This window comes from Blastomyces gilchristii (assembly GCF_000003855.2).
Source record: "Blastomyces gilchristii SLH14081 genomic scaffold supercont1.4, whole genome shotgun sequence".
Lineage (NCBI taxonomy): Eukaryota > Fungi > Ascomycota > Eurotiomycetes > Onygenales > Ajellomycetaceae > Blastomyces > Blastomyces gilchristii.
In genome coordinates this window covers 1,874,989-1,902,453 of record NW_003101679.1, presented here as the reverse complement: position 1 = coordinate 1,902,453, position 27,465 = coordinate 1,874,989, and the positions used below count along the sequence as shown (strand labels likewise).

Here is a 27,465-nt window from a genome sequence, read left to right as displayed (position 1 = left end):
GTTGGTGTTTTGGAACATCAAAGATGGACAGGGTTTTCGCGGAGGTCGCTCCTCGGATATCTCCACAACTACAGGTCGGGGATCTTCCAAAATCGAGAAGATTGGTGCATATGGCTAGGTCACTTCACCTTACAATTTGTATGGCACTCTGGCCCGGGGTTGTGGTGTGGTAGGGGAGAACGGGGGATAATCCCACACAGGAGTTTCGAACAACATCCGGTTCACATTTGGCTGGATAACTCCACCACCACACAGGGTATGCGGTCGGCGATGGGGTCAGAATGCTCGTATGATCGAGGGCTTTTCGATGGATCTATCGGCGGGTTCTTGACTGTTCAAGTGTTTTTATATATACTAGAACAGAGGCATTTCTCCTGCTTTGTCTGAACTCAATTGAATTTGGTGAAAGAAGTGTAGAGATAATAGAGATAATAGAGATGATAAGAAAGTAATAAGATAAGAATAGAGTAGAGATATGAAGTGAAAGTAATAGAGAGAGCTATAAAGTGATAGAGATAGTGATAATAAAGATGATAGAGATAATAGAAGTAATAGAGATAATAGAAGTAATAGAAGTGATAGAGATGATAGAGATTAATAGAGATAATAAAAGTGAGTAATAAGATGAAGATAGAGATATAAAGTGAAGACAAATATTACTACATATTCATGAATAAATTTGATAAGATGTATATGATATTATATGAGATCATGTTACAGAGTATTTTACTCAGAAAAGTTGATTTTTCTATAATATATAGAGAGATTTTCTCTTTTGATTCAGAGTATAAAGATAGATGCTCTTAATCTTTGTTTTATATCACTTATAAAAGTAAGACACTCAGTTGATTTCTACTTATATCTTGATAATCTCAAATACAAAATTGCACAGTATTTGAGATGTCACAGAGAAGCTATGATTGAATAACTGATTAATATGAAATAGAAGACATTGTTCTTCAGTATTTGTGAGATTCTGATAGTAAGTTGATATTGTCTCTGTTCTGAAGATCTGTTGATCTTTGAATCACTGTATTAAGATAACATAATTGATTCTGAATTCCTTTGCAACTGCAGCATATTTAGGAATCAATTGTTGATTCAATTGAGTGATTGCTTGCTCCATAATCGCTTCATTGGGTGGCATGGTGGGTGATTGAAGTTGAAGAGTTGCAGAGATTCATGGAAAAAATAGCAGTTCGTTGGGTGGATGAGTTCGTTGAGTGGTGAGTCACGTTACAGTTGCAGCTTCCTCTAACGGAGTACGGAGTACTCCGTACAGGTGGTCACATGGGGTGTGTGCATTTTTTCAACCAATCATATCACAGAATGGGCCTGCAAGATCGCACCTTCTATTCTAATCAGGTTTTGAGAGCACCTAACATATTGCTTCGCTTCGCTCCGCAAACAAACAAGAAAGCCCCTTAAAAAGCCCCCCCACAAAAACAAAAATAAAATAAAATAAACAAAAAAAAAGCTAACAAAATTGTAACTTGTATACTTCGAACTTATTGAATGGAGAGGCCCTGGCAGACTTCGCTGACTTAATCTCCGCGTCATTATTAAAAACGAAGATCTTCTAACAGATCAACCTTCCCCGTCGAACTATAAAGAGGGTTACATGTATATAATATAAAACTGGAAAGGGAGAGCCGAGAATCGTAAAAGTTCCCGAACCGAAAACAAACACAAAGTGGGTCGCTTTAAAAAAACATATAAAAAAACAAAAACAAATAGATTAAGAGATGAAAAACAAACTACCGAAATCAATAGGTGAAGAGCCTGTGAATGTGAAGAGTAGTGGTTCAGAATTGAGAGGAGAGGAAAAAAGAGAAAGTTAATAGGAGCATGCTGAGGAGAAGATTCAAGGTCGAGAAAAACTTAAAGCAATTGGAGTGACTCGGTGAGTATACATTTGATGAAAATAAGAAAGAAGTAACTATAGTTAGATAAATAAAGATGGGAAGGAAAAATAAAAAAAATAAAATAAAAAAAATAAAAGGGGAAAAAAAAAAGAAAAATCGTGAAAAGACATGAAACTCGCCCCAGACAGCCCGCTCGAAGGAATCGTTGAACATCATAATAGAAAAGAAGGATAATGTAAGAAAGGGTGAGAGAGAGAGGAAGCGTAATGAACAGGGTGGAATCGATTTATAAAAGAATAAAGTAAGGAAAAACAACGAAGGAAAATCTGGGAAGAAAACAAGAAAAACAACTAATTTAAGACTCTTGAAAATCAAGACTCCTCAAAGTCCACCTTCAGAACCGGATACAGATTCCCCCCATTTTCCGCCTTCTCCCTACTGGGCTCTGTGCTCCCTTGCCGTTGCCGCTCCTGTCGCCGTTCAGCCCTATGTCTTCCCATATCCCTATCTGAGTCGATAGACGCAGATGGCGAAGACGATGCCCTCCCTCCAAGCTCAATCCCTTCCATCCTCTCACTAACATCATGACTGTCCCTAATATTGTCGATCTCATTCGTAGTGACATTACTAGAACCAGTAGGATCATCCTCATACTCACCACGACTAAGTCGTTCATATATATACAGCCGTAGTTTCTCTAGGAGACGCACGTTGGCTACCCACTGCTCTACCGAGTGGCCCTGCGTTTCACTGCCGGTCGTAGCGTTTGCAACCGTAGCGGCGGCAGCTACAGTTCGGGAAGCTTCGTCGGCGTCCGGAGACGTGCTAGACGTGCTTTCGCGCTTTTGGCTACCACGTTCGGAGCTAGAGTCGTGATCTGACGGTGTCCCAGTTTTCGTTGTTGGTTGAAGTGCTGGGTCGATGACATTTGTAGAAAATTTAGCAGGTGCGGTATTAGAAGATGGGGAGAGGTACATTTGGGAAGACTCAGATACACAGTGCGGTTGGGATCGTTGGAGCATGCCACCTGTATATCGGCGACGGTCATCGTTTTCAAATACGCTGCTGAGAGTCGACGGCGGCGCTGCACTTGAAATACTTGGATAAGCCGTGGTGGAGTTTTCCTGGGCTGTCGTGGCTGGAAGTGTTGGATACATCGCGGCGCTTGATTGAGGATGGTGGGAAGGGGGAACAGTATGATGCGTCGAGGAAACGGAAATAGGAGAACGGCCAGAAGTATAGGACTGGGCACTGGACGGAGGGGTAAGAGCGGGTGTGCTACTATGTGAGGAACGGGTGGCAGTCGAGGATATCATCATAGGAGCAGATGTTGCAGCCGTCGCGTGGCTAGATGGGATATGTGTGGCAGATGGGGGTGAGCCGGTATTCCGGTAGCTCATCCCGCCGTGGATGTAATGGGCACCTGGCTGTGCGACTCCAGCAGCGGCAACGTGATCATCACTCTCGTAAACGGTCGACTGCATCTGTTCCAGGAACTGGTCAATGTTCATCAAGTCAGCCTTGGTGCGAAGGTTCCCCATTGGAGGCAAATGGTACGACTGGGCTGGCATTGGGCCGGGCTGGTAGCCGCCACCATGGCCGCCGACATTAACCATGGCTGGCATCGGCTGGTACTCAGGAACAGCACCGCCGTTAACCAGTGGAAGGGGCAGGCCATGCAAGTTTAATAGCCGCTGCCCAACCGCGGCGTAGGAGCTGGGGTCGAACTGACGGCGTTTCAAGTCACCGAAGAACTCATTCAAAGCATCGTATCCTCGTTTCTTCGATTCATAGGAGGCCTGATGCGACGCATCGCTGCCAACAGCATAGTAAACGTTTCCATACGACTGATTGGAAGGGTGTTGTGGGTGGGGATTTGGATAATATTGTGCAGCTCCGTGCGGATACGCTTGTCCGGGGACAGGTCCTAATGACCCCTCGAAATAATGGGCTGTCGCCAAAGTCATATTAGCACGATAAAGCAAAAGATACGGTTGCAAATTTAAATACGGTGAAAAGGTGGAGGAAGCTAACTTACATTTTCCGTCTGCGCCAACACCGACACCAAACATTCCATTTGGTGGTCTTGCTCCAGGGCCGGGTTCTGGGGATCTTACTAGGACAGAATCGTCCGCGTGGGTCTTTACATGTTTTTTCAAATCCTGTGGACGCTTGAAAGCCTTGCCGCAGAAATCACACTTGTGAGGTTTCAGGGGAACATGAACTCGAATGTGCGAGGTAATATGGTCGCGTTTGACGGTAGTCGTCCGGCAATTAGCCCATCCACAGGTTAGATTCAAGTTATTGGTACTCTTGCGGCCAACATGACGTTCACAGACGTGTTCCTAAGTTTTATGCGATACGTTAGCATAGTAGAAGGGTTCTCTTACCCACAACACAACACCTAAGGCAAGCAAATGTCATGTTATCAAAATCCATAAGCGCAGGCTGGCGCCAGAATAATCCAAGCAAGTATATAAGGGGCCTGCTTGGATATCACGTGGATTACTGTGCCGAGACACCAAGAGACAGCACTCACATAGAGGGCTTCAGCTGTGGGAAGCCTGTCTTGGCAACCATGCCATTGGCATACTAAGTTCTCAGCAGCACCTTGCGTTGGGCCACTACTCAAATTCTGTGAAAGTGATACTGGGGTAACAACGGAAGCCGCCGCTGCGGCGGCAGCAGCTTGCTGCACCGCCGAGGGCGAGTTTAGCGGGGGATGGGAGGCCTGGGCAGGCGAGTGCTGAGCCTGTCCTGGAGGCGGCTGTTGTTGCTGAGGCGGACCTTGCTGCTGCTGCTGCGGGGGTTGTTGTTGTTGCTGATGCTGCTGACGCTGTGGTGGTTGTTGAGGTTGCTGTTGAGGGGACGGCTGTGGTTGTTGTGGCTGCTGCTGCTGCTGCTGTTGTTGTTGGGCCATCGGGGCGGAAGAGTCTTGGTTTTCACGGGAGGACATGACTGCCAAGAAATTTTTCTTGTCAAAGCAAGTCTTGGGAGCGGAAAATGGGAACAACAAAACGCGAACTGATGCCCAGGACTGAAATATCAAAACGCAAAAGGCGTTGAGAGAAATTATCAAATACAAGGCGGATGAAGAAGAGGGATGAAGCAGAGGGATGTTACAAAGGAAGAAGTGGTGGGTTGATGTTTGTCGCGCAAGGGCGCGAGTAAAATAGTAATAAAAAGAAAGGCTTTGCAACAGAAAATCGGACTCGAGGCGGGGGCAACAAAGTAATAAATGGGCTCGACGAAGTTTAAAAACAGAGGTAGTAGCCTACACGTGCGAAATGATATTGACAACAGAGTTATTCTTCTCCTCGTTGAAGCTATTTTCCCCTCTCGTGCCACTCAGAATGGAGTTCCGCCGTCACTCTGTATGACCAAAGAAAGAAAATACGACTGAATATCGACGGCTTGGTATATCGACGCTGCGAGAGGGAGCAAGTATCACAAGCTCGATCCCAAAAGAGCTCAGTCACCTTGTCTTAATAATGCTGTCGCAGTAAAAGGTGGCCTGTTCAGCGAAACTTAGGCAGCCGTTATTCAGTTCTACAGCAAAAAGGAAGGGAGGACAAAGAGTCTAAGAATTGGGGAGTTGGGCCTTGGGAATGGGAGGGTAATAATAAGAATAAGAGGAAAGAGGAAGGAAATCAAATGAGAAGGGAGTGAAACAGAAAAAGCCGCAGACACCAAGAAATGGTGGGCGGACAGGGACGTCCCGGCCAAGAAGAGAGGGAAGAGGAGGGGGGTTAAGGGAAGGCTTGGACAGGGCAAGACTTGGCACCTAGACAAGGGTGTATTACGTTCGTATTACGGGATGTTCAACAGCCCGCCAAAATACAAGTGCCACAGCCACACAAACCTTGTTTTTCTTGGGCTCTCATACACTGTGTTACGTCGCATTTTCATGTATTATTATTCGGATGCCAGGCAGGATGATGGTCGGAATCGCTTGGCTCCTAACATGCGCCTGCGGTTCTGTATTGAGCGCCAGGTTGCGAGCTGCATGAATCACTCCAGAATAACCAGCCCTATTGTTACCCTCGCGAACCTCCAAATTAGGAATTACGCAGCAAATAACACGTGCTAGCCATTCAAGTGACACAGATTGATCAAAAATTACATCGCAAAACAAGCCAAAAAGGTGGGGAAGCGAGGAAAGGGCGTGTAAGGTAAAATCAATAATACGAAGCATAAATTAATACGCCATCTGCCCCAGGGTTAAGCGGACGCCAAGAAAACCAAGCGAGCCAAGGATACCCCGACAGCCAAGTCTAGCCAAGCCAACGCCCCAGCGGCAATTCTTCGTCCTCAAGAATCCCCGCCTCTCTTGGCTTCTTGGCATTTTGGCATTTGACATTTTGGCTCCTTCCCCCGGCCCCCCAAAGCAGCCGCTGTTAAAAATACCACTCCCTTCTTTCCGACTACTACCGTCCCTCTGACAATATCCCAGGAGAATTTTAATTGTCACATCGGGTCGAATCCCACAACCGCAACTACGCCGCACGGTGCATCGCAAAGCTTAACCAGAAAAGCCGCCAAAAACTTAATTAGCATTGTGTGGAACTAATTATAATCTCGAACACATGGCGCATCCATGCCACAGTTACCAGTAACCATGCGGCGGTTCCGGTCATTTCCATCACCCAGACTCACATTACCACTGGGTGTTGACCAACAGCTTGGTTGGGCTAAACGCCAGCATCGCAAATGCACGGACAACGGAGCGAGGCTTGCTCTACACAGTAAGCGCGGCCAACAGGGGCGAGGATTATGTCCGCTGAGGCCTTCGCTCTTTCCCATCGTCAGGAAAAATACTCTGTAGAATAATAATAATAATAATAATAAATAGAGGTTCACTTCCTTGAGATTTCACCTTCTCCCGTGCGAGGTGGAAAGCAGGACATACTGTTCAATTGAAGCAAACTCCATAACTACCTAACTCGGCCTAGTAATTGATAATGCATCTTGGTTAGCTCCTCGGAATGTGCTTACAGACAAAGTCTGGGGATACCTGAAATACAATGCCGCCGCTCAGTCTCGAAGACCTGAAAACAGTTGTTTCTGCGCTGGCGCAGAAGCTTGATTCATTAAATATCGACTATGCCATCATGGGGTTGCTGCCACCTGTCTGGTGACTGCAGACCCGAGTTGAAGGAATGAACTTGTCATTCTGTTAACCACCCTATGACCACCTCTGACTGTTCTTACAACTCAGCTCCTCACATGCTTCCCGAACCAACTCGGGCACACCATTCCTGCATACAAACTGCACCGACCAGAAGGTACGTCGTCCAGTTGGAGAAGCTCGAAGTATTTGACTCCCAAATCTGGCCGCAACGTCCCAGTACAGCATTCGGGTCGCTACATGGAAGACGTCCAGTATCAGCGGTCGAGGGGTCAAACTCTTTAGCCCATCCTGCGTGAAAAGATTCTGTCCTAGTATGAGCACTAAGGTGGTGCTATAGAAGCAACCGATATTCGTGATCTCATGAATATGATCCCCTTGGCTGTGCCGGGGAGACCAGAGCTCGACTTGAATCAGAGCCAAGAGTTGCGAAATGAAAAGAGGCCAGCTTTGGCTCAGGCTCTAAAGGCTTTGAAAGATCAAATGCAGCACTATTTTCCAAAACTAGAACGCTTTTCTGCCATTCTCTTAAACCCAGTTATTGACCGAGCGATAGAGTTTCACGAAGGTAGAAGTTTCCAAAACCCTCCTTCAGCCAGTTGTCAAGTTCATATGGAGCTTGCCATCTGTGGTGGTCTTCTGGGACGCTACGGTGTGCTACGGATGTTACTGCAACCTGTTACCTGGGAACGCCAATGGGGTATGTGGTTATGACCGGACTCTGGGGGTGTTAGGTAGCCTTACTACTCCGTATACGTCTTGCAATTGATATGAATCGCTTTGCTGAAATATTTTCTGGCAAGAATAAAAATGTAGTTATAGCCGAATGAAAATCACCATGAAACAACATTTCCCCGCATAATATCCATTGGCAGCTCTTTGCCGGAGCCGAGGCGCTTTGAAATGCGCCGTTCAATGGGGCCAAAATTGGCCTCATGGATCCAAAGTTGGTACTGTACCATTCCACTACCTACTTATCCGAACAATGATCGAGATCATCATTCTCGAACCTCTACATATCCTCATCAGGGATACGCAGCACCTCAGTGTCTCGCCCCACACAGAAAAACCAGCATCCCTCTCTTCATCAATCGCGGCCCTAACAAAGCTTTCAGCCAGTGCCTGCACCAACAGGTAGTGTAAATTGTTGTAGACATCAAATTGCTCTGTTATCACTGTATATCAGTATATCATGTGTTGTTTGAAGGGCAGGAAATGTCTTTCTTCTAGAGCATGGTGTGCAAATGAATTTGGAAATAGATACACCTGCAAGCCTTTTTCCACTGGATCACCATTGTGGATAATCAAATACTGCACAAGACTGATCCAAGCATTTGTAGTTGGTGTTTATTCCCTTCAACATCTGTTGTGGGTCTGGATGCTCCTCTATAATGTCAGGAGGAGGGGGTGCGATTTGAAACACTTCGAGCGAATCCCGCGTTCACAAACTTTTCAATGACAGCTGTGTAGTCGTCGTCTTGCACCACAACCATGGGGGCCCACAGGGACAGGAAGATGGTCAGCAGGCATAAAGACGGGTTCATGGCTTTACTGTTAAATGCTTACCCCGATGCCTACAGGGACGCCCAGACACCACATTGCGAGCGTTCCCCAAGGAGTCATGTTGAAGTATCGAACAAAACCTCACTGAAACCCTGTCGGGCTCAGTCTGTCTCGGGCGCCTAAACGTACTGCGTAGCTGTAGTGGGAAATCCAAGTGTGTCTGGTCTGTCTCAAGCCGGTGCGACGTTTCCACCATAACAACACAAAAAAGACATGATGACCAAGGAAGACTCTTGCGATCGTCTTTCTCGCTATTGGGATGGCGCTACGGAATTAAAAGCGCGGTTGTCGGTTGGTGGGTGTCGACAGCGCAAGATCGCAACCGCCGACGGATGGTTTACTGCGTACGCTGCTGCTTTGTTGTTGGCATCACGTGGACTGGTCGGAACCGCATTTGAGGCAGAGCATAAGGAGGCAGATGAGACAACCACCTGCGATGCCCACGCTTCATCACTCAGAATTACCAGGACCATTAGGACGATTAATTCCCTGAGGTGGCCATAGTGTTGTTCTTGCTTTAATTCTGTGATATCTCTTCTTGCCCTTTCAGTGCCGCAATTAGCCCTCGAGGTTCCCGCGCTTACGTCGTCGACGATCGCATCCCCGCTGTTTCAGCTCCGGCTTTGCTTCTCTGGGGAAATGTATGTGTTCACGTTGAGCTCTCGTGGTTGTTAATATTTTGCCTATATACCATTACCATACTGGGGATATTTTGCTAATTTTTGTGTAGCCGTTTTGCATCTTGATAGCTTGCCCCTCTGGAACATCACGATCAGTCTTTCCCCACCATTCGATACATTTTCCCAACTTCCTCATTTTTTCGTTAAGAGAAATTGTATTGGCCTGTGCTGCCGACATTCTTCATTCATTTTAAGCGATCGAGACTAGGAAAGTCACTCGTTAACCATTTCAACGCCCGGCCTGCGCGGATCCGCGCAACATTCGACAACCTGTCGGCGCTTCCCCTCGCCTTCCCTAGAGAAAACCCCTAAAAATTGGCTTCATCTTCGCTCATATAACACACCGCAACTCTCGGACCATTTAATGCATGAGATACCAACAAAGTTTCCTACTGTTGCCAATCATGACTCCGTCGCGTCGAACCTTTTAGGACATAATCAATTAAGTCAGAGAAGGCATTGTGGGCCGCATCATGGATGGTCAACGGCAACAGTACATACCAGCGCCGCCGCCTCACATCTCACAGTCTAGTGCAGCGACGCATATGATGCCATTCCCTCCACCCCCCCCTCGCATGCCCCACTCAGGACACGGTCTTGTCCCTCCACCTCCTCCCGGTCCCCCACCAGGTACAACCTATACAGTACAGCCGGGATGGCAACAAGGATGGGCGAGGCATCAAGCAATGGCTCAACAATTTCCCCCGCCCCCTCCCCCTTTACTTTCTTCCAACCAATCTCAAAACCCCTATTTAGCGTACAGTGCTACACGTTCTCGCCATCAGCCGGCCCCTTTATCCATTCCTTCTCGATCAATAGGTAGTGAGACACACCCTCTCACATCCGCGACGTATATTCCAGGGGGCGAATCGTTTGGCCCTGGCGTTGGGATTCCTCCGCTCTTCACCCACGATCCACAAGAGGCGTATGGGCGTCCAGAGCAATACGGATATCCTATTGAGACGGAAAGCGCAAGGCACGTTTCTAATCCAACATATCATGATGGAACTCTACAGAGTACTGCAGGGAATCGGTCACATCAATTAAACCTTCCGTTGCGCGACCACCAGGATCCCCTTTCTCCAGGGCCACCAACCGCCACTTTACATAACCCGCAACGCGACAATTCTGGCCAGACAAAAAATGAATATTCAGTCGGCGGCATGACGGTCCAGGAAGCCGATGAAAGATGGCCTCTCGATCGTGTACTACTGTGGCTTGCACAAAATGGATTTTCCAACGATTGGCAGGAGACCTTTCGGGCGTTAGACCTGTACGGCGCTAGTTTCGTGGAACTGGGCAATCGTTCAGATGGTAGAAGCCACCTAAGTAAGATGCACAAAGTGGTATATCCTCAGCTTGCCAAGGAATGCATAAAGAGCGGCACTGGGTGGGATAAGACAAGGGAACGAGAGGAGGGAAAGAGGATGCGGAATTTAATTAAGAAAATTGCTGATCAAGGAAGTTCGGAATCTGCGAGCCTGGGTACTAGATACTATGACAGTCAAATGCTACCCAGTGCATCCACGGACGATGGGTTAGAAAATTCGCCTAATTTAGGACGGGATTCATTCCCAAGCTACAGTTCTGGAACCGCTGAAAGCAGCCCAGGTCAGCAATATGCAGCTAGAGCAACACCCAATTCGGCTCAAAAACAGTACTCTGGCCAACGTCCTGAATTACCGATTCAGGACTCTCGTTCGGACTTTTCTCGAAGCGTTTTTGGAATGCTGGATGGGCGGCGAGGGCATAGCCCCTCTGCGTCAAGCGACAATGGCATACCGCTGACTTCAGAAGATAATCCTCAGAGCGGAAGTCCTGCACAACATTTTGTCACGATGGCGCACCAAGAATATGTCCCATTCTCCGGAGAAGCCAATGGAAGATGTGATAAGCGCCATAGTTCTGACTCCATGATGAGCCGAGGTTTCTCATCCCAAGGCTTCCTTGGTGGCCAAGGAGCTTGTAGACAAAATGATCCCAAGAAAAATGGGCAAGGACCATCACCACAAGAACAAGGAACACGCCAAGGACTGGGTGAATCATTGCCTAAGGAACACGGCAAAGGATTTTTTCATAAATTGAAATGGAAGAAGGGCACCGATTCGATGCATCCATCTCCAGAGGAAATATATGCAGATTCGCCTACGAGTCCAGTGGGCACACGTAACCCACCGCCAACTTCTGTGTTTATGAAACCAGGGTTCAATGGCAGCGATATGTCCTTGAGTGAACGACCGTGTTCTTCCGTTTCTGATTATGATAAGGTCCAATCACGGCCTCGAAAAGCCACAAACAACATGCCCCAGAGACGATTCGCCTTGGCTACTCCTGATGGATGGAATTACCGATTGATAGATCTAACGGATGTGGATGCTGCGGACACACTACGAGCTACCATTTGTAATAGCCTAGGGATCAAAGACCCTGGAAGTGCTTTGATCTATCTTACGGAACCTGGTCAAATCACCCACGAGGAGCCGCTTAGTGATACGATGTTGGTCGTGAATCGCAGGACAAAATCAGATGCCCAAGGCACTTTGAAATTTTTCGTTCACCTCGCTAATTTATCTGCGGCGTCTGCACCGGTGACCCAGCCAACTGGTTTGGGTCTTTCTTTGGCTGAGCGCACCCGTTTATCTCGGAATATGGCGGACGATGAGGCTCGGCACTATATGGGAGCTACATCGCCCTCTCATAGATCCCAGCCGGGGATGAAGCTTAATACTACCAAATCCTTCCCTTATGACCAGTTCCAATCTCAATCTCGACCTTCATTTGGTGATAAAGGCCAGGCTAGCGAGATAGATATGGAAGGTAGAGAAGCATCAATATTATCAGCGCATGAAGAATACCGACGAGAAGCCGAACGAAAGCAGAAAATTTATCTACAATCAAGACAAGAAAATCAGCAGTATAAAGATTCGCCTAAGGTGTCTATAAGGCGTGATGGTGTAATAGATTTTGATTCCCCTCGACTTTCTCCATATGAAGATAAAAAAACAGATAACCTAGTTCCATTACGAAAACCCCCATCGGCACCGTCGGAGTCGAGCACGCTTTCTAAGGTCAATTCTTTGAGCAGAAAACCTGGCGACCGCCCTATCAGAGGTCATGATAGCACTGATCGTGCGAAGCGCAGCTCTGCTGAACAGATATCTGAAGAACGTGGAGAAAAACCGTGGACATCAACTGCCAGTACAGCCTCGCCTGGATTAAGTGATGGGCTTGGAGCAGCCTTGGCCGGAATTGGAAAAGTCTCTAGTGCTATTGGGAAACCTTTCGCCAGCCAAGCTGCCGCCTCTGGCCGCTCCCCACTCTCTGCATCTGAGCCTGTTTCCGGAAAGGGTCGTTCAATGCAGTCTGTCGATTTCAACAGTGGTGATGGGCGCCGAACCACTCCTTCATCTTCCCCCAAAGTACCCTTTTTCAGCCGTGGAAAGGGCAATACCACTTTTACAGTGCCTCAGTATGATGCGGAAGGGCGTACGAAACATCCTGAAGACATGAAGAAGCCTCTACCTGCCACAGGCCTTGATGGTTCTTCTTCCGTTAGTCCGGCGAAAGTCAACACTCATTCGGCAGAGAAGAGGAAGTCAATTGGTCCGGATTTCGATTTCCAGGAAACCGAAGTGTCTTTCGCGAAAGCCCAAGCGCCTGAAGATGATTCGGATGAGGATTCGGATGAGGGTCTATTTGCGATACCATTAGCTAGTGCGAAGGGCGGGGCGCAGTCAAAGACAGTTAAAGCACCGACGAACAACCGCGGAGGTAGCCAAGGTCGGTCTACAAAACCTGCTCTCACTGTCAATACCGGTTCGCGAGGAACCAAAGGGATGTCTGTAAGCTTCAAATCTCCGAGTCCTGGAGAAACATCCAATACGCCGTCCACTCGAAGCACAGTCAACGAACAAGGTGTGGAGAATGAAGGGTTCAACCCTGAGAATGGCTCGTCAGATTCACCAGAGGCCTCTTGGTTCAACCGTCGCGAATCATTTGTCCGAGATGACATCTGGGCAAGTAGGCCTCCTGTGGAGGGTATGATAGAACATTTAGATGACTACTTCCCCGATGTCGATCTTGATGAACCGTATGTGGAAGGCAGCGTGATGTCACCGCCGATGTCGCCGACTCGCCCTGGACCTACCATCGGCTCAGAGCCTGACAATCAGGCGTTGCGAAGCACAGCTACGCACAGCACCCTTGATTCTATAATGGCTCAGGATAGCACAGACACCCTGGGTTCAGATGAGTCCACCTTGAAGGCAAAGAGCACAATTAATAGCGTTGCACAACGGAATATTACTCGATCCCAAGGTGGTGGACTAACCCGCATGAAATCGATTCGTGAAGTTGCAAAGGGTGCCCACCAAATTCATAGAAACCAAAGCATAACTGCTTCCAATGCTAAATCAGGCGCACTTCTTCGACGCAAGAGTACCAAGATGTTTGGCGCGAAGATTCTGCAGGTCAAACCTGGAAGTCGACTGAGCGAGCATCCAGTTCCGCTCCCACCCCACTCGGGATCTCAAAATAAGCTGCCTCAGAGACAAGCCACTTTCCGTATCATTCGAGGTCAACTTATCGGCAAAGGAACGTATGGTAGGGTCTATCTTGGTATCAATGCAGATAACGGAGATATCTTGGCAGTAAAACAAGTTGAAGTGAGCCAAAAAGCTGCCGGTTATGACAAAGATAAAATGAAAGAGATGGTTTCTGCACTCAATCAAGAAATAGATACTATGCAGCATCTCGAACACCCTAATATTGTTCAGTATCTTGGATGCGAGCGCGGCGAGTTGTCGATTTCCATCTATCTCGAATATATCCCGGGTGGATCTATCGGGAGTTGTCTTCGCAAGCACGGCAAGTTCGAAGAAAGTGTCGTCAAGTCTCTCACGCGCCAGGTCTTGAGCGGGCTGGCATACCTTCATGACCAAGGCATTCTTCATCGAGACCTTAAAGCCGACAATATCCTTCTCGACCTCGACGGCACCTGCAAAATTTCCGACTTCGGCATATCAAAGAAAACAGACAATATTTATGGGAATGACGTTACTAATTCGATGCAAGGCTCGGTATTCTGGATGGCGCCAGAAGTTGTACAATCACAAGGTCAAGGCTATAGTGCAAAGGTGGACATTTGGTCGCTTGGCTGTGTCGTCCTGGAGATGTTCGCGGGCCGGCGGCCTTGGAGTAAAGAAGAGGCGATCGGAGCTATTTTCAAGCTTGGAAGTTTGAACCAGGCCCCTCCAATCCCTGACGATGTGTCTATGGAAATCACACCGGAAGCACTTGCTTTCATGTATGATTGCTTCACTATGTAAGTCTCCTTTTGCCTTTTGCCTCCTTTCTCTTGTAAAGATTGTTTTTTTTTTTTTTTTTTTTTTTTTTTTTTTTTTTTTTTTTTTTTCCCCTTTCGCCGGACGCCCTCCCATTTCAAGCGAGTACGGACACTGATGATGGCCACTTCACTTTATTAAATTTTTTATTAGTGACACTTTCGAACGCCCGACTGCGGGAAACTTTGCTCTTCCAACATCCTTTCTGCAAGGCTGACCCGCATTACAACTTCCTGGATACCGAGCTGCATGCGAAGATTCGACATGTTCTCTAGACAACTAACCGTTCACATATTTTACAAACACAAACATATATATATACCTATATATATTCAGTAAGCTATGTTTCGGTTATTCTCGTAATTATTATTCACTCTCTGCAGGCTGTTCTGACAATGTGATATTTACTTCTGCTCATCTTCGCCTCCATTTGTTCGTTGAGTTTTTGTTATGTCCTCTATGTTCTTTTCTCCTACTATATTTTTGACTTTACTTTTTGGCTTTGAATTGAAGGACATGGATGATGGTGTGTTCGGTTAATTCTTGGGGAAGGGTTATATATGGTATCTGACGCCTGGAGCTCTTGGATACTGGTGTTATTTTTGGCTGAAAACAACGAACTGTTCTTGTGGCTAGTCTATGGTAGCGTTTCGCGATAGGGAGATTATTCGGAACCACAATATATATTATCAGACGTACTAATCTTAAGTAACATATTTACTTTACGGAAGGTTAGGCTTTCATCTACTAAATATATATAATCCCACAAGAAGTGAAAGCTAATACTGAATGATATGCAAATAGTTAGACCACTAGGTATATTAAACCCATTTTCCAATGGTAAGCAGGAAGCGGGCATGTAGAATTTCTTATCATCGATATACCACAGAGTGGCGACAATAATGAGTTATCATAAACTTCCATTCCTGCTGGCCCTTTGTCGTTCGCTGGGCGACACATCATCACTGCCCCGCCTCACATCACCATCCTCCACACTCAGCTCCGCGGCTGCGACCTCTGAGGAGTCGAGCCCAGCAACACCAACGCGGAAAACAGCCTCACTCCACCCCGCAAATGTATCCACATCCCACACACCGTCTTCCTGAGCCATTCGACCCTTCTCCATGGATGAAAGTTTACTGTGATGGACTCCCTGTTTCCCTCCTTCAAGCGTCAATGTATAGCCATCGAAGAAGTCCTCGTAGGCCTGAATGACAGAGTCTTGCACTGCGCCAACAAGCGTTTCTTTCGTCCTCGTGTCATCAAGATATTCACCGAGAATTTGTCGCAGGTTTGGAACTTCTTTCTCGATCGCTTTGCACGTAAGACGTAGGGCGTTACTATACGATTCGCTTCGGTTTGTAGATTTCGCCAAAGAGGCCAGAGGTTGGGTCATTTTCGACTTGAAGGAATTAGTGAAGTCGTTAATTACTGTGCGCAATCTGCCGTCTAGTTCCACTTTTGCGTCGAGCATGTTTTCTACGACACGGGGAAGTAGGCCGCCGCCAAGTAGCCGCATGAGGTTTCGTGGGTTGAAGAGTCCGCCACGTTCCCGGAGTTCCCAGAACGTGTTCGTCACGCTGGAGAAGTCGATAGAGATGTCGGGGCTGACGAATTCGATGTCAAAGGCGACAATTTGTTGTTTGAGTAGGAGGAGATGTTTAATAAGGAATAACTGGGCGTCTGTAGGAGAAGTTTTTGTAGAAATTTGAGTGCTTGCTGCATGGAGGGAGAGGGTGGTTTGGTGAACGATTTGATGTGCTAGGTCGTCAAAAACGGTTGACTGGGATAAATAACTTGGTCAGGATGCAAGGTACAGCGTAGGGGAAACGGTTTATTTGAATTGTTCAACGTACGTTCACTAGTCGATAGATGCGACTAAGCAGCCAGACCGCCGTCCGCAAAGTTGGGTACCATCCTTCAAATACGGCTCCCGAATCAAAGTCCCATCGCGGATACTTTTCTTGGGGTGAATCGGTATCCTCGTCGACGACCATTGGCATCTTCGGGAGTGGGGTGGTCGGTTCAATAGACGATGATCTCCTGTGTGATACTGCGTGAGACTTGTTATTCTCTGACCCCGGTAATAGAAGGTTTCGATTGCGAGCAGGGTAATCAAGATCTTCGGCGCGTGGTTTATATTTCTCAATCTCATCTCGCAATATTGCCTGCGCACGAAAGACGAGTCGGGTTTGCGCGTCCTCCAGCGCAGGTTGAATTAAGACGGAAAAGTCAAGTTGAGTCGGGTCAGCGAACTCTCCCTCATCCTCGGGATCGGACAAATAACGCGTTTGCAGGAGTGAGCAGAGCTGGCACAATTTGATAAGTTTGGTTTCACGAATAATCCTCGGTCTCAAATGATCGTAGAGGGGCTCGCAGACAGCCTCCAGGAAATCGTAAAGGCCTTGCTGACCATGAAACCATTGTCCCCATAGCTCAAACTCATCGAGACAAATGCCACGAATATAGCTGATGCTGGCCCGAGCAAATGCGACTAGGTCCTTTGAGCTGCTGGGGGCCTGGGAAATATCGTTCAACCTCTTCCGTAATACAGGTATAACAAGCTTGCCCCTCGTAGCTGAAAAGCTAGTATGGAGCTCGTTAAGTAAACTTTGGTATTCAGCTTCAGCTCCTTGTTCAGGGTCAACTGGCGGGACTGCTCGCTTTTGTATTTCTAATCCGATTGCCTTTAAGTCCGCCGCACCGACACGAAATTTTGCATAAAGAAGAGCCGACATAGTTGTGTCGTTGAGCTGTCGGTCGGCGATTCTTTTTGCAACCCCTGAAGATATCTCCCGCAGGGTGGACACGAAATGACCACGAATTAACGTGAGGGCACGGGTTAAAAGAAGACGGTAGCGAGACCTATATGTATCTGATTCTTTTTGTTCGGGCTTCTAGGATTAGTACCATCGTAAAACGAAGAAGAAATTGGACAGACACCCACATGAGTCTGCATATAATCCAAGCACTCATCCAGCCTCTTCAACATGTCTGAGAAATCCTTTGTTCGCACGGAATTTCCTGCTCCCGGCGCATTGAGTCTCCGCGAAACGGGGTCCAAAAAGTCATAGTACTGTATATTCTCATGGATATCTTCCACCAATTTCGAACTGCGCATCTGTGCCGACAATAGGCCCTCGCATTGCTGCTGGAAGGCGGCCGTTTGGGCCTCCACGGACTGGAAGCATTCAGAGAGACTGGATAGGATATCCAGCGTAGAGGTAGTATCGGTTAAAAGAGAATCGAGATGCGATTTGGCAGTTTGCAGTTCATCAAGACATGATCTGTCCAAGAGAATAATTATTAACTCTGTCGTCATCACAAAACAGGAAAATAGGGAAGGCTGGTTTTCTATACTGATATTCTTCGTAGCTGGCCTCCAGCAGGTCATTCTCAATGGAGCTATACCAGCGGGCGAATTCAGCATCATTCTCAACCTCTTTCACGGAGGCCCCCAGCACATCGCCCGCTCCCATGGCAGCGGGTGAAGCTGGGGCGCCAGGATGCCGGTGTTGATTGTCAGGTTGAAACGTCATAGTGAAGCATAATTATTTGATTGCCGGCCGGGCTAGCACATTGCTGCTCCACTGCCGTAGTTTAGACAGCTTCTACAAGTTAAGAAGCCTGTAGGATCGTGGAGGAATGCGGAGTATATTAGCTGCCTGGTGAGCTGAACACCAAGCTGCCAAGTTCCCATGAACTTGGTTTCCTCAATATGATGGTTCGTGATTCTGCCGGCGCGGGCCGCCAGCACTAGTTAAGTCAAATTAGGTAAGCTATGTCCCGCGTCGCAATCCCCGGACCTCCACAGGAAGCAGAAAACTTGACCTCGCTAAGTGCGCCACTTGACCTCGTTATGTAAGCTGACCTCGCAAATGTGGCCCGTGCCACTATCTGACCTCACTCAATACATCTTTTCTTGTAATTTGAAACCACTCTTTCTTTCTTAATTATTTACCATCAATTCTATAATCAATTCAAAATCAATTTAAAATCAATTTAATACTGAAATTATTCTTGAATTTAATAATAAAGTAAGTATTTATATAATTTACACTGAATTAATTATTAACTGATTTTCAATCAATTATTAATTACTTAAATATACAGATTGAATTTATTTTATTACTATAATTAATTAATTCAGAATCAATTTAAAATCAATTCAAAATTAATTTAATACTGAAATTATTCTTGAATTTAATAATAATACTGAATTGATTATCAACTGATTTTCAATCAATTATTAATTACTTAAATATATAGATTAAATCTATTTTTATTACTATAATTAATTCAAAATCAATTTAAAATCAATTTAATACTGAAATTATTCTTGAATTTAATAATAATACTGAATTGATTATCAACTGATTTTCAATCAATTATTAATTACTTAAATATATAGATTAAATCTATTTTTATTACTATAATTAATTCAGAATCAATTCAGAATCAATTTAAAATCAATTTAAAATCAATTATTAACTATTTTTATCTTGATATATTTTAAAATTCTGTAAAATATCTCTTTATATTCTATATGAATTTATCTGTTTATGTAACATGACGGAGCTGAAGCGGTGACTAGTCAGTGATATTATGTAGAGATAGTTGTTTAAGAAGCTGTATAAGTGAGCTTGACTATCTTACTTAAATAGTGAGCTCATAGACTACAGAGTTATTGTAAGAATATCACAGATGTGATACTTAGTATACTAAGAAAATTGTATGAGATACATAGTAACTCTTGTATATATTTCAGTAGAAGAAAAATGAATCACTGACTTCTTTAATAAGAAGTCAGCATCTAGCTATTCTATATAGATAATAAGCAGATACTCTTCTCTCATTTCATGAGTAAGAATAGTCAGAGTGATATCTCAGCAGTGTTTTATTATCAAGAAAGAGTAATCTGCTAATCTTATATAGAAGTAAGATTCTCATATTTATTAATTAAATCTTTCTATAATATATCTGAATAATGTTATAGAGTGATTAAAAACTAGTTTAGATGAGATGAAATTATCTGCATGAAATCAATGAGTTATATGAAACTGTAACAGAGTCTTGATATAACTGAGAGTATAATAATACTCTTCTCTTTAAGAGCATAGTTCTGATACTCTTAAGATTATCAGATTAGAAATTATCTTTATTATATAGTAACAGTTATCAATCAATTGACAGTATATATACTGCATGTGATATAAAGAAATAGATGAGTTTTTCTGCTGACTGTATAGATCTTTCTTTTCTCATCTTTATTCAAATTAAATATGTGATAAGTGAGTTTCTTATATATTAATTTAAAATATGAAAAACATAGTTAATAAGTGACTTATAGATCTCTCAATATATTCTGTTCTACATATGAAATTCTCTGCAAAAGTGATATATTTTTAGAGACAAAGTTAATAGTAGTGACAGAATTTTTTAAAAAGATTTCTCTCTCTGTGAAACATTTTTCTTCTCTCTTTCTCAATTATAATAGTGAGTGTATGAGAGTATCATTCTTAAAGAATAATAAAGAGCTTATTCTGACATTTTTTAATGAGTAATAAATATTTTCATGATGCAGCTGCAGTCTTCATAACTGTCAAGAAAGTCAGATTGAAGATGAAGACAGTAGTATCAATGAACTGCAGAAGTACTGCTCTCATTATCATATCTTCTTCTTCTTCTTCTTCTACTTCTCTTACAGCTGCAGTAGTAGTCACTGTGTCTTGTAGTGAGATATCATCTCTTCTGTCAGTCAGTTTATCTGTGTCTGATTCTTTCTCTGCTTCTCTCTTCACTGTTGTGACACTGCCTCTCTTCTCAGTCAGCACAGTGATGTATGACTCTATGTAATCATTCAGAGAGAAACTCAGAGAGAGCTTGATTTTAGAGACAGTGACTCTGAGAAGCTCAATCTATAGTTTCTCTTTCACAGCATATTCAAGCCCTGCTCAGAATGCTGCTGAGTTGAGTCTGCAGAGTTCTGCAGTTTCTTCATCTTCTTTCTGTAAGAAGGCTTCAGTGCAGTCTCTGATCAGTATCACTACTTATCTACACTGTATTAAGCAGCTGAAGAAGAAGAGAATCTTGTGTATTTATCTCTTCTTTCACTCTTATTATTTTCATTGTATCTGTAACAATGACTTCTGTCTCTCTGTAAGTATTATCTACTCTACAAGAAGACATTATATCAGCTCTGATAAGAAGCTTAGGTGTTCAAGCAGTACAGAGTGAGAATCTCAGAGCTTCAAGTATTAATGAATTCTATCAAGACTGAGAAGATCTCTCTTACTCATCTGTAAAAGAAGATGAAAGTGTAAATCTTTAAGATGAAAAAACATCTCAGAATGACTGACTCTAAGAAGAAGTCAGTCAGTATCATTATTAAAAGTATCATAGAGACTAATTACTGATTGAAGAGAATCTCACTTTAATTAAAGTAGATGACTGAGATGCTTTATAAGTTAATAAGTTGATATTTTATACATTTCTCATGCTCTTCTGCAGTGCTGCAGCACTAACTTCTTAGCAGATAAAGATATCAGTGTCAGAGACTTCAACAGTGAAGAATGAGTTTGATAAGAATGTGATTATTAATAAGTAAACTCTGAGATTTCTCTCTTTTTACTTTTTCAGCAGACTGCAGCCTCATTAGAATAGCAGCAGCCTGTAGATTGATAATATTAATCTTTATTAGTTTTAAATATCTCTTTCTTTTCTTATTAATCACTTCAGGAATTTTATACTTGTATAGTCTCATTAAACTTCTAAAAAACCCTTTGAGAGAAAATAGAAGAAGAGTGCTATAGAGCTCATAAGACACTGACTTATTACTGTGAGATTATCTCTAAAAAACTCTTTAAGAAAAATGAGAAGTCTCAAGCAGCATTTCTTATTCAATATCTTTAGTGTATAATGAGACAGTCTCTACTAGTTATCTCATAGCTTGCAATCTCTTTCTCAGCATTTTTCAAATGCTTAAGTAGTTCTTATAAGTTCTCTGATAATGAGTAATCTTCTCATTTCACAAGATATTAAAGCTTGCTTTAATATATTTACTTATTCAATATTTTCTTTATAAGATATTCAGTATCACTCTCTATCTTGATATTATTCAGTCAAGACAGCTCTATCTCAGAGTGTTACTTATAGAGCTTTAAATAGAAAATATGAAAAATAGAATGAATTGATTTCAATTCTGTGAGTAATTTCAACTTATATATCTGTTTACTTATCACTCTTATTACTGAGAAAGATTCTTATTATTATTATTATTCTTCAATTATAGATGTATGCAGTCAGAGACTATGACATCTACCTGAGAACTTTTAGTTCTCAGGGTTTTTTCTATATCTGTAAAGTTAACTATTATACATTCATCAATTTCAGATATGCAAAATCAGAAAATTCCAGCCCAGAATACGAAAACTGTTTACAAATTGCAGTGTTTTAACATCATCTCATACTTTGAAATCATTTGACAATATCATGACAAAGGAAAAGAGAACACAGTCTTAAAGATAGACACATTAAATAGATAGATAGAAAGAAATTGAAATGAAAAGATAAAATAAAGAAAGACTGTAACAAAACAAATTATTAAAAGATAGTATATAGCTGTTTTAACAGACTATATCTGGTTGATTTCCTCCTCTTCATATTCAGATAATTCTGAATTTAGCCATTTTCTTGTAGCTGCTTGAGTTTCTGATAGAAAGTCTATTAAGTATTTAATTTCTGTCTCAGTTGAGAATAAAAATCTCATATTTAATTGATTTAGATCATACTTCTCTTTCAATCTGGCTCTGAGACTATTGTATAATGCACAGTGCATTATAATATGCTCAGAATTCTCATTTGTATTGCAGAATGAGCATTCTATTGAGTCAAATCTATCATCAAATCTTTGTATATAAGATTTGAAATAGCCATGTTCTAGTTTCAGCTATATTATAGATGAGAATATTTTCTTTTTACATTTAATTGAACAAGATTTTCACTTGGGTTTTATTTCAAATCTTGAATAATGTATACTCTTCTTTTGTTTCTGCCAGCTTTCATTCCACTTGTCTAAACAAGATTCTTTTATTTTTCTCTTTATAAAAGACCAGGACATAATTTTTTGAATAGATCTGCTTAATTCTGCACTCTTTTTTACAGCTGAATCAGTCAATTCATTGTCATGAATATTCATATGAGCAGGAACCCAGTGCAGATGAATTATCAGCTTTGATATTCTTCTCTTTTGAATTTTTAAAATAGAGTTTAAGATCAGTTCAAGATTCATTTGATCATTATGAATCTGACTATTTCTAAGTCTTTTTAAAGCAGCTTGACTATCAGAGAATATTCATGCCTCTTTCAAACAATTTCCTCTTTTATAAGATTTTATTTCAATGAGTTTGAAAGCTTTCACTATTGTAAATAGTTCAGCATCAAAGACTTCATATTCAGAGTCTAGATTTCAGAAATCTGAGATAAAATTGATATTATCTTCAGTATAAGCAATGCCTGCATCTAATCTATTCAAGTTCTCATTTTTTGAGTCATCTGAATAAATCAGAATAGAGTTCTTTATATTGATTGTAGAAATTCTCTTCAAATGCTGTTCATATTCTTTCTCTTTTGATAGTTCACTTATTTATAAGTCTATAAGAGATTCAAGCTTTTCTCTTCAGAGAGATAACTTCTCATGATCAACTTTTTCAACATTTAAAGAAGAAAATTGATTTTTAATCAGAGAGCATAGTCTGTACAGTTGAGAAGGCATTTTCTTTGAAGAATTATTTTCATTTCAATCAAGAAATCTATTTCAATCCAGTTCATTTCCAGAGTTAATTGATGAAAATGAAGAAGAGACTCTTTCTCTGATTATATGATTTGAGCTCATCTTTACAACTCTCAGAGCATAGTTCATACAGGCCTTTTCAAATCTAATAGCAGAAGGAGAAATTGAAGCTTCAATTTTCATTGCTTTAATAGAAGATGATTTGAATGCTCTCAGAATTCTTCTCAAAGCTCTGTTTTGCAGACTTTGAAAGAGTTCAGTGAAATTTTCTTGATTATTTCATCAAACTTGAACTTCATAATCAGCTACTGAGATAATACAGGCTATATATAACTGTCTCATAGCCTGGAAGAATAGACCTCTCTCTGTATTTAATAGTCTGATTATATTGTTCAATAGTCTTTCTGCCTTGACAGTTCTTTGTTGAATGTGATATTTAAAATTCAACTTGAAGTTTAACCATACTTCTAATCATTTGACATTTACACTGGGTTTAATCTCTCTATTTAAAAGAGTTAGAGATAGTTCTTTCTCATTGAATCTCAGAAAGAAGTGAATTAACTCAGTTTTATTCATATCAAATTAAATTTAATTAATATCTGCTCTAACAAAGATTTTCTTTACAGCTTCTTGAATTACTTTCAAATTCTCTTTGATAGTTTTTGAGCTGTAGACTAGATCAATATCATTCACATAACTCAGAGATCACACTATTCTCATATTTCTATTTTTAAATAGATATGCAGTGTATATTGTAAATAAAATAAGTGAGATTAAAGATCTCTGTAGTACTTCTATTTTTATCTCAGTCTTGTCTTATTTTATTTTATCAAAGAAGAGTTGTATACTTCTTTTAGATATAAAACAGTTAACTCATTTTATTAGAGAAAGTGGCAGTTTTAATATCTTCAATGTCTGAATTAACTTTGACTTTGAAACATGATCAAATGCTTCTTTTATATCAATAAAAACTGCAGTTGAGACCAGACTCTCATGCTTTGCTATTTGAATATCATGAACAACTGAGAGAACAGTATCAATTATAGAACACTGTTTTCTACCTCTCATTTATTCACTGAATAAAAGAGAATCATCTATAGAGCTTATAAAAGATAGTTAAGTAGCTATTATCTTTTCTAAAACCTTTCCTAGACAGTTCAATAGAGATATTACTCTATATAACTTAGGAATTGAAGTTTTTCTATTAGGTTTTGCAAGAATCACTCCAGTGACTTCTCTCCAGCATTCAGAATGATATTCATTTTTCAAGAGATTGAAAAAGAGCTCAAAATATTCATTCTTTAAGTAGGAATATGTATTCTGAATAATCAAGTGATTAATTGAATCAGGATCTACAGCAGTTTTAACAGAACTTAAGAAGATAGCTGACTCTAATTCATCTTGTGTAAGATCAGGTCATTCTCAGTCATTTTCATTGATGTAGTTGAGAAGTGATATATTCTCTTCCTCTGAATCTGAATCTGAATCTGGTGAGTTCTGAAAGAGAATTCTCATAAAAGCTTGACATTTTTTCTTAAAAGAGTTTGCTGTATATGATTCATTCTGAAACTTATATTCTAAGACTGAAAGTTTTGCTACACTTCTTGTTTTAGCATAGTTAAAAGCTTTAAAAACTTCCTTCTCTTGTGCTTCTTCAAGAAATTTATTCCAGCAGTCTGTTTTAGCTCTTTTAATATCTGAAAAATATTCATTTCTGACAGCTTTGAACTCTTCATCAGATATTACATCATTCTTTCAATTTCTTCTAGCAGTAGCTAATTCTTTTCTTTTAGATGAGATATTCTCATTTCATCAAGGTTTTGAATACTCAGAAGATTTTCTCTTTGAAATATTATCTCTAACACTTGTTAGAATAATAGATGTAATAAGCTTCACTCTATTCTCAAGCATTTCATTTGAGATATCTTGACCAGAATTTCAATATAGCTCATTCTGTCTTTCAGATTTTAACAGTTTTATACTTTCTTCAACTGCTTTTCAATCAGCTTTTTCAAAGTTATACTGATTAGAGAGAAGAGGATTTTCACTCATTTGTTTTTCACTCAGTTCAATATCAAATTGAATAATCTCATAATCTGATTCTGATGTCTTATTTGAATTAATAAATCAGTTTATAAGTCTTCTTTTCATTAGATTTTGTGATATAAAGATTAGATCTATAATAGACTTCTGTTTCATGCCTTTTCTAAAGAATGTTTATTGATCAGACTTATTAACCAAATCTATTGAATACTCAAAGGTTTATTCAATCAGATTATCAGCTCTCACTGCTCTCTTGCATTCTGAATTTCATCAGAGATGATGTGCATTGAAGTCTTCTACAATTATAGAGTTTCTTGATGAAGTTATGTTCAGAAATCCTCTATTAATTGTTCAGATATTGTTATATTTCTTCAATGACTTTTCATTATAGATATTTATAAGCTGTATAGTATCAAACTCATTTTCTTTATCTATAATATCACTCACCAGAATATCAGGGTCAGACATGATATTAAATCTTAGATTAAATTGATATCTTGATCTCTTTCTTTCATAGATCACTACTCTTGACTTTATCTCAGACTTTTGAGGTAAAAAGCAGTAATAGCTTAAATGAGAAATGACATATTTTTGCTCAGTATCAAAATTCGGCTTCTGAAGCAGTACAAAATCAACTTTTTATTCAAATACAATTTGAAGACAAGAATAAATGCAATTTGAGTTTCTATTCACATTATTTTGAATAAATGTGATTTTTGAAGAGTTTTTAAACTTTTTTTATTGTTTTTGTTGTATATTTATACTAAAAGAGAGTAGAGTAGAATCTAATCACTATCATCAGATAGTAGATTATAACTATTCTGAAAAGTAGAAATCTCAACTGCTTGCATTATATCTAGTTTATCATCAGAGTCATTTCTCAATTCTCTAATCTTAACAGAAGTTTGAGAATTCAAATTCTGTTTACATTTAGCTGAAGAATTAAAGTTTGAAGACTTAGATAGTTGAGAGTTTCTTCTTTTTGAGCTTGCAGTTATGAGTTTACTGACTTGACTATTCTCTTCACTTCTAGATTTACTCTGAGCTTCATCTTTTCTTCAGTTCTTTTGAGTTCTTGAAGCAAACATACATTCTTTTGAGCTAGATGCATGTTTTTCTTTACAATTAGAGCATTTAAGCAGAGTGTGTTGATATATTTCACCTCTTTTTGAGCATGTTTCACATTTATGCTCACTAGTTTTGTAATCTCTGGCATAGAATACACATTTTGAGTCTCTGAAACAGGAGATTGCAAAGTGTTCATATCTTTAACAGTTTAAACACTGTGTTTGAGCTTTGAGATTTATTCTTGAGTCTTTGTATTCATGAACTCTCATTTTCAAACCTGCTACTCTTACTTCAGAGATCTTTGACTGTTTCATTATCTTTGTATATACTAGAACAGAGGCATTTCTTCTGCTTTGTCTGAACTCAATTGAATTTAGTCATACAGGCTTCTTTCTCAGTTGAATAGAGTTGTATTCTTCTAATTCATTTTTGAGAAGTAGCATTCCTTCTTCACAGTCAAAAATTTCAACTGAAATATTATGAAGAATGAATTTGTCTCACTTTTTATCTCTCTCAGATAGAATTGTTGTGTTTAATAAAGATTCTACTGCTGATTTTCAGAGATTCTCATTCTGAATAAGGAATTCAGCACTGAATTCAGACATTGTAGTCAGAATGATGAAGTTTTCAAAGAAGAATGACTCAATTGAAGCTATAACTGGTTTTTGAACTTCAATATCAGTCATTAACTGAGAAAAGAACTGTTGATTGATTTCATTTCTAATTCTGAAAATGAGGTTTGAGTTTAGCTTATTTCTCTGCAATATGTCCTGATTTGAGACTTTGAGAATAAGTCTTCTATTTCTGGAGATTTGAAGATTTTTCTCTTTTTGCATTTTTTTCTCCACTCTTCTATCACTAGAAGTATGAGCAGTATTCTTCTCAGTTTTCTCAGAATTTTGAGCAGGTTTTGAGATAGCAGATTTAGAGACAGCAGGTTTAGAGACAGCAGATTCAGCTGCTTGAGCATATGTTTTCTTCTGAT

General features: G+C 41.3%; 5 protein-coding genes across 5 annotated transcripts; 3 read left to right on the top strand and 2 right to left on the bottom strand.

Moving 5' to 3' along the window:
- Window positions 1-1,447: 1,447 nt before the first annotated feature.
- BDBG_02879 (pH-response transcription factor pacC/RIM101) lies at window positions 1,448-6,012 on the bottom strand. The gene is made up of 4 exons (XM_002626656.2): window positions 5,144-6,012; window positions 4,405-4,823; window positions 3,904-4,210; window positions 1,448-3,816 (listed from the first exon to the last, which is right to left on the bottom strand). The coding sequence occupies exons 2-4, from the start codon at window positions 4,819-4,821 to the stop codon at window positions 2,237-2,239; spliced, it is 2,304 nt and encodes a 767-aa protein (XP_002626702.1). The 5' UTR covers window positions 4,822-4,823; window positions 5,144-6,012; the 3' UTR covers window positions 1,448-2,236.
- Window positions 6,013-6,691: 679 nt separating this feature from the next.
- On the top strand, window positions 6,692-8,360 carry BDBG_02878 (antigen). Its single transcript, XM_031721000.1, has 5 exons — window positions 6,692-6,999; window positions 7,084-7,150; window positions 7,219-7,264; window positions 7,334-7,693; window positions 7,869-8,360. Exons 1-5 carry the CDS (start codon window positions 6,890-6,892, stop codon window positions 8,129-8,131), a joined length of 846 nt encoding a protein of 281 aa, XP_031577363.1. The 5' UTR covers window positions 6,692-6,889; the 3' UTR covers window positions 8,132-8,360.
- Window positions 8,361-8,399: 39 nt separating this feature from the next.
- BDBG_02877 (uncharacterized protein) lies at window positions 8,400-9,060 on the top strand (the record flags this gene model as incomplete). The annotated part of the gene is made up of 1 exon (XM_031720999.1): window positions 8,400-9,060. The coding sequence occupies exon 1, from the start codon at window positions 8,770-8,772 to the stop codon at window positions 9,058-9,060; it is 291 nt and encodes a 96-aa protein (XP_031577362.1). The 5' UTR covers window positions 8,400-8,769.
- Window positions 9,061-9,709: 649 nt separating this feature from the next.
- BDBG_02876 (STE/STE11/BCK1 protein kinase) lies at window positions 9,710-14,795 on the top strand (the record flags this gene model as incomplete). The annotated part of the gene is made up of 2 exons (XM_002626653.1): window positions 9,710-14,559; window positions 14,732-14,795. 2 exons carry the CDS (start codon window positions 9,710-9,712, stop codon window positions 14,793-14,795), a joined length of 4,914 nt encoding a protein of 1,637 aa, XP_002626699.1.
- A 130-nt stretch (window positions 14,796-14,925) lies between these two features.
- On the bottom strand, window positions 14,926-18,268 carry BDBG_02875 (golgi complex component Cog3). The gene is made up of 4 exons (XM_031720998.1): window positions 17,939-18,268; window positions 17,526-17,865; window positions 16,435-17,472; window positions 14,926-16,361 (listed from the first exon to the last, which is right to left on the bottom strand). The coding sequence occupies exons 1-4, from the start codon at window positions 18,115-18,117 to the stop codon at window positions 15,489-15,491; spliced, it is 2,430 nt and encodes an 809-aa protein (XP_031577361.1). The 5' UTR covers window positions 18,118-18,268; the 3' UTR covers window positions 14,926-15,488.
- Between the last annotated feature and the right edge of the window lie 9,197 nt (window positions 18,269-27,465).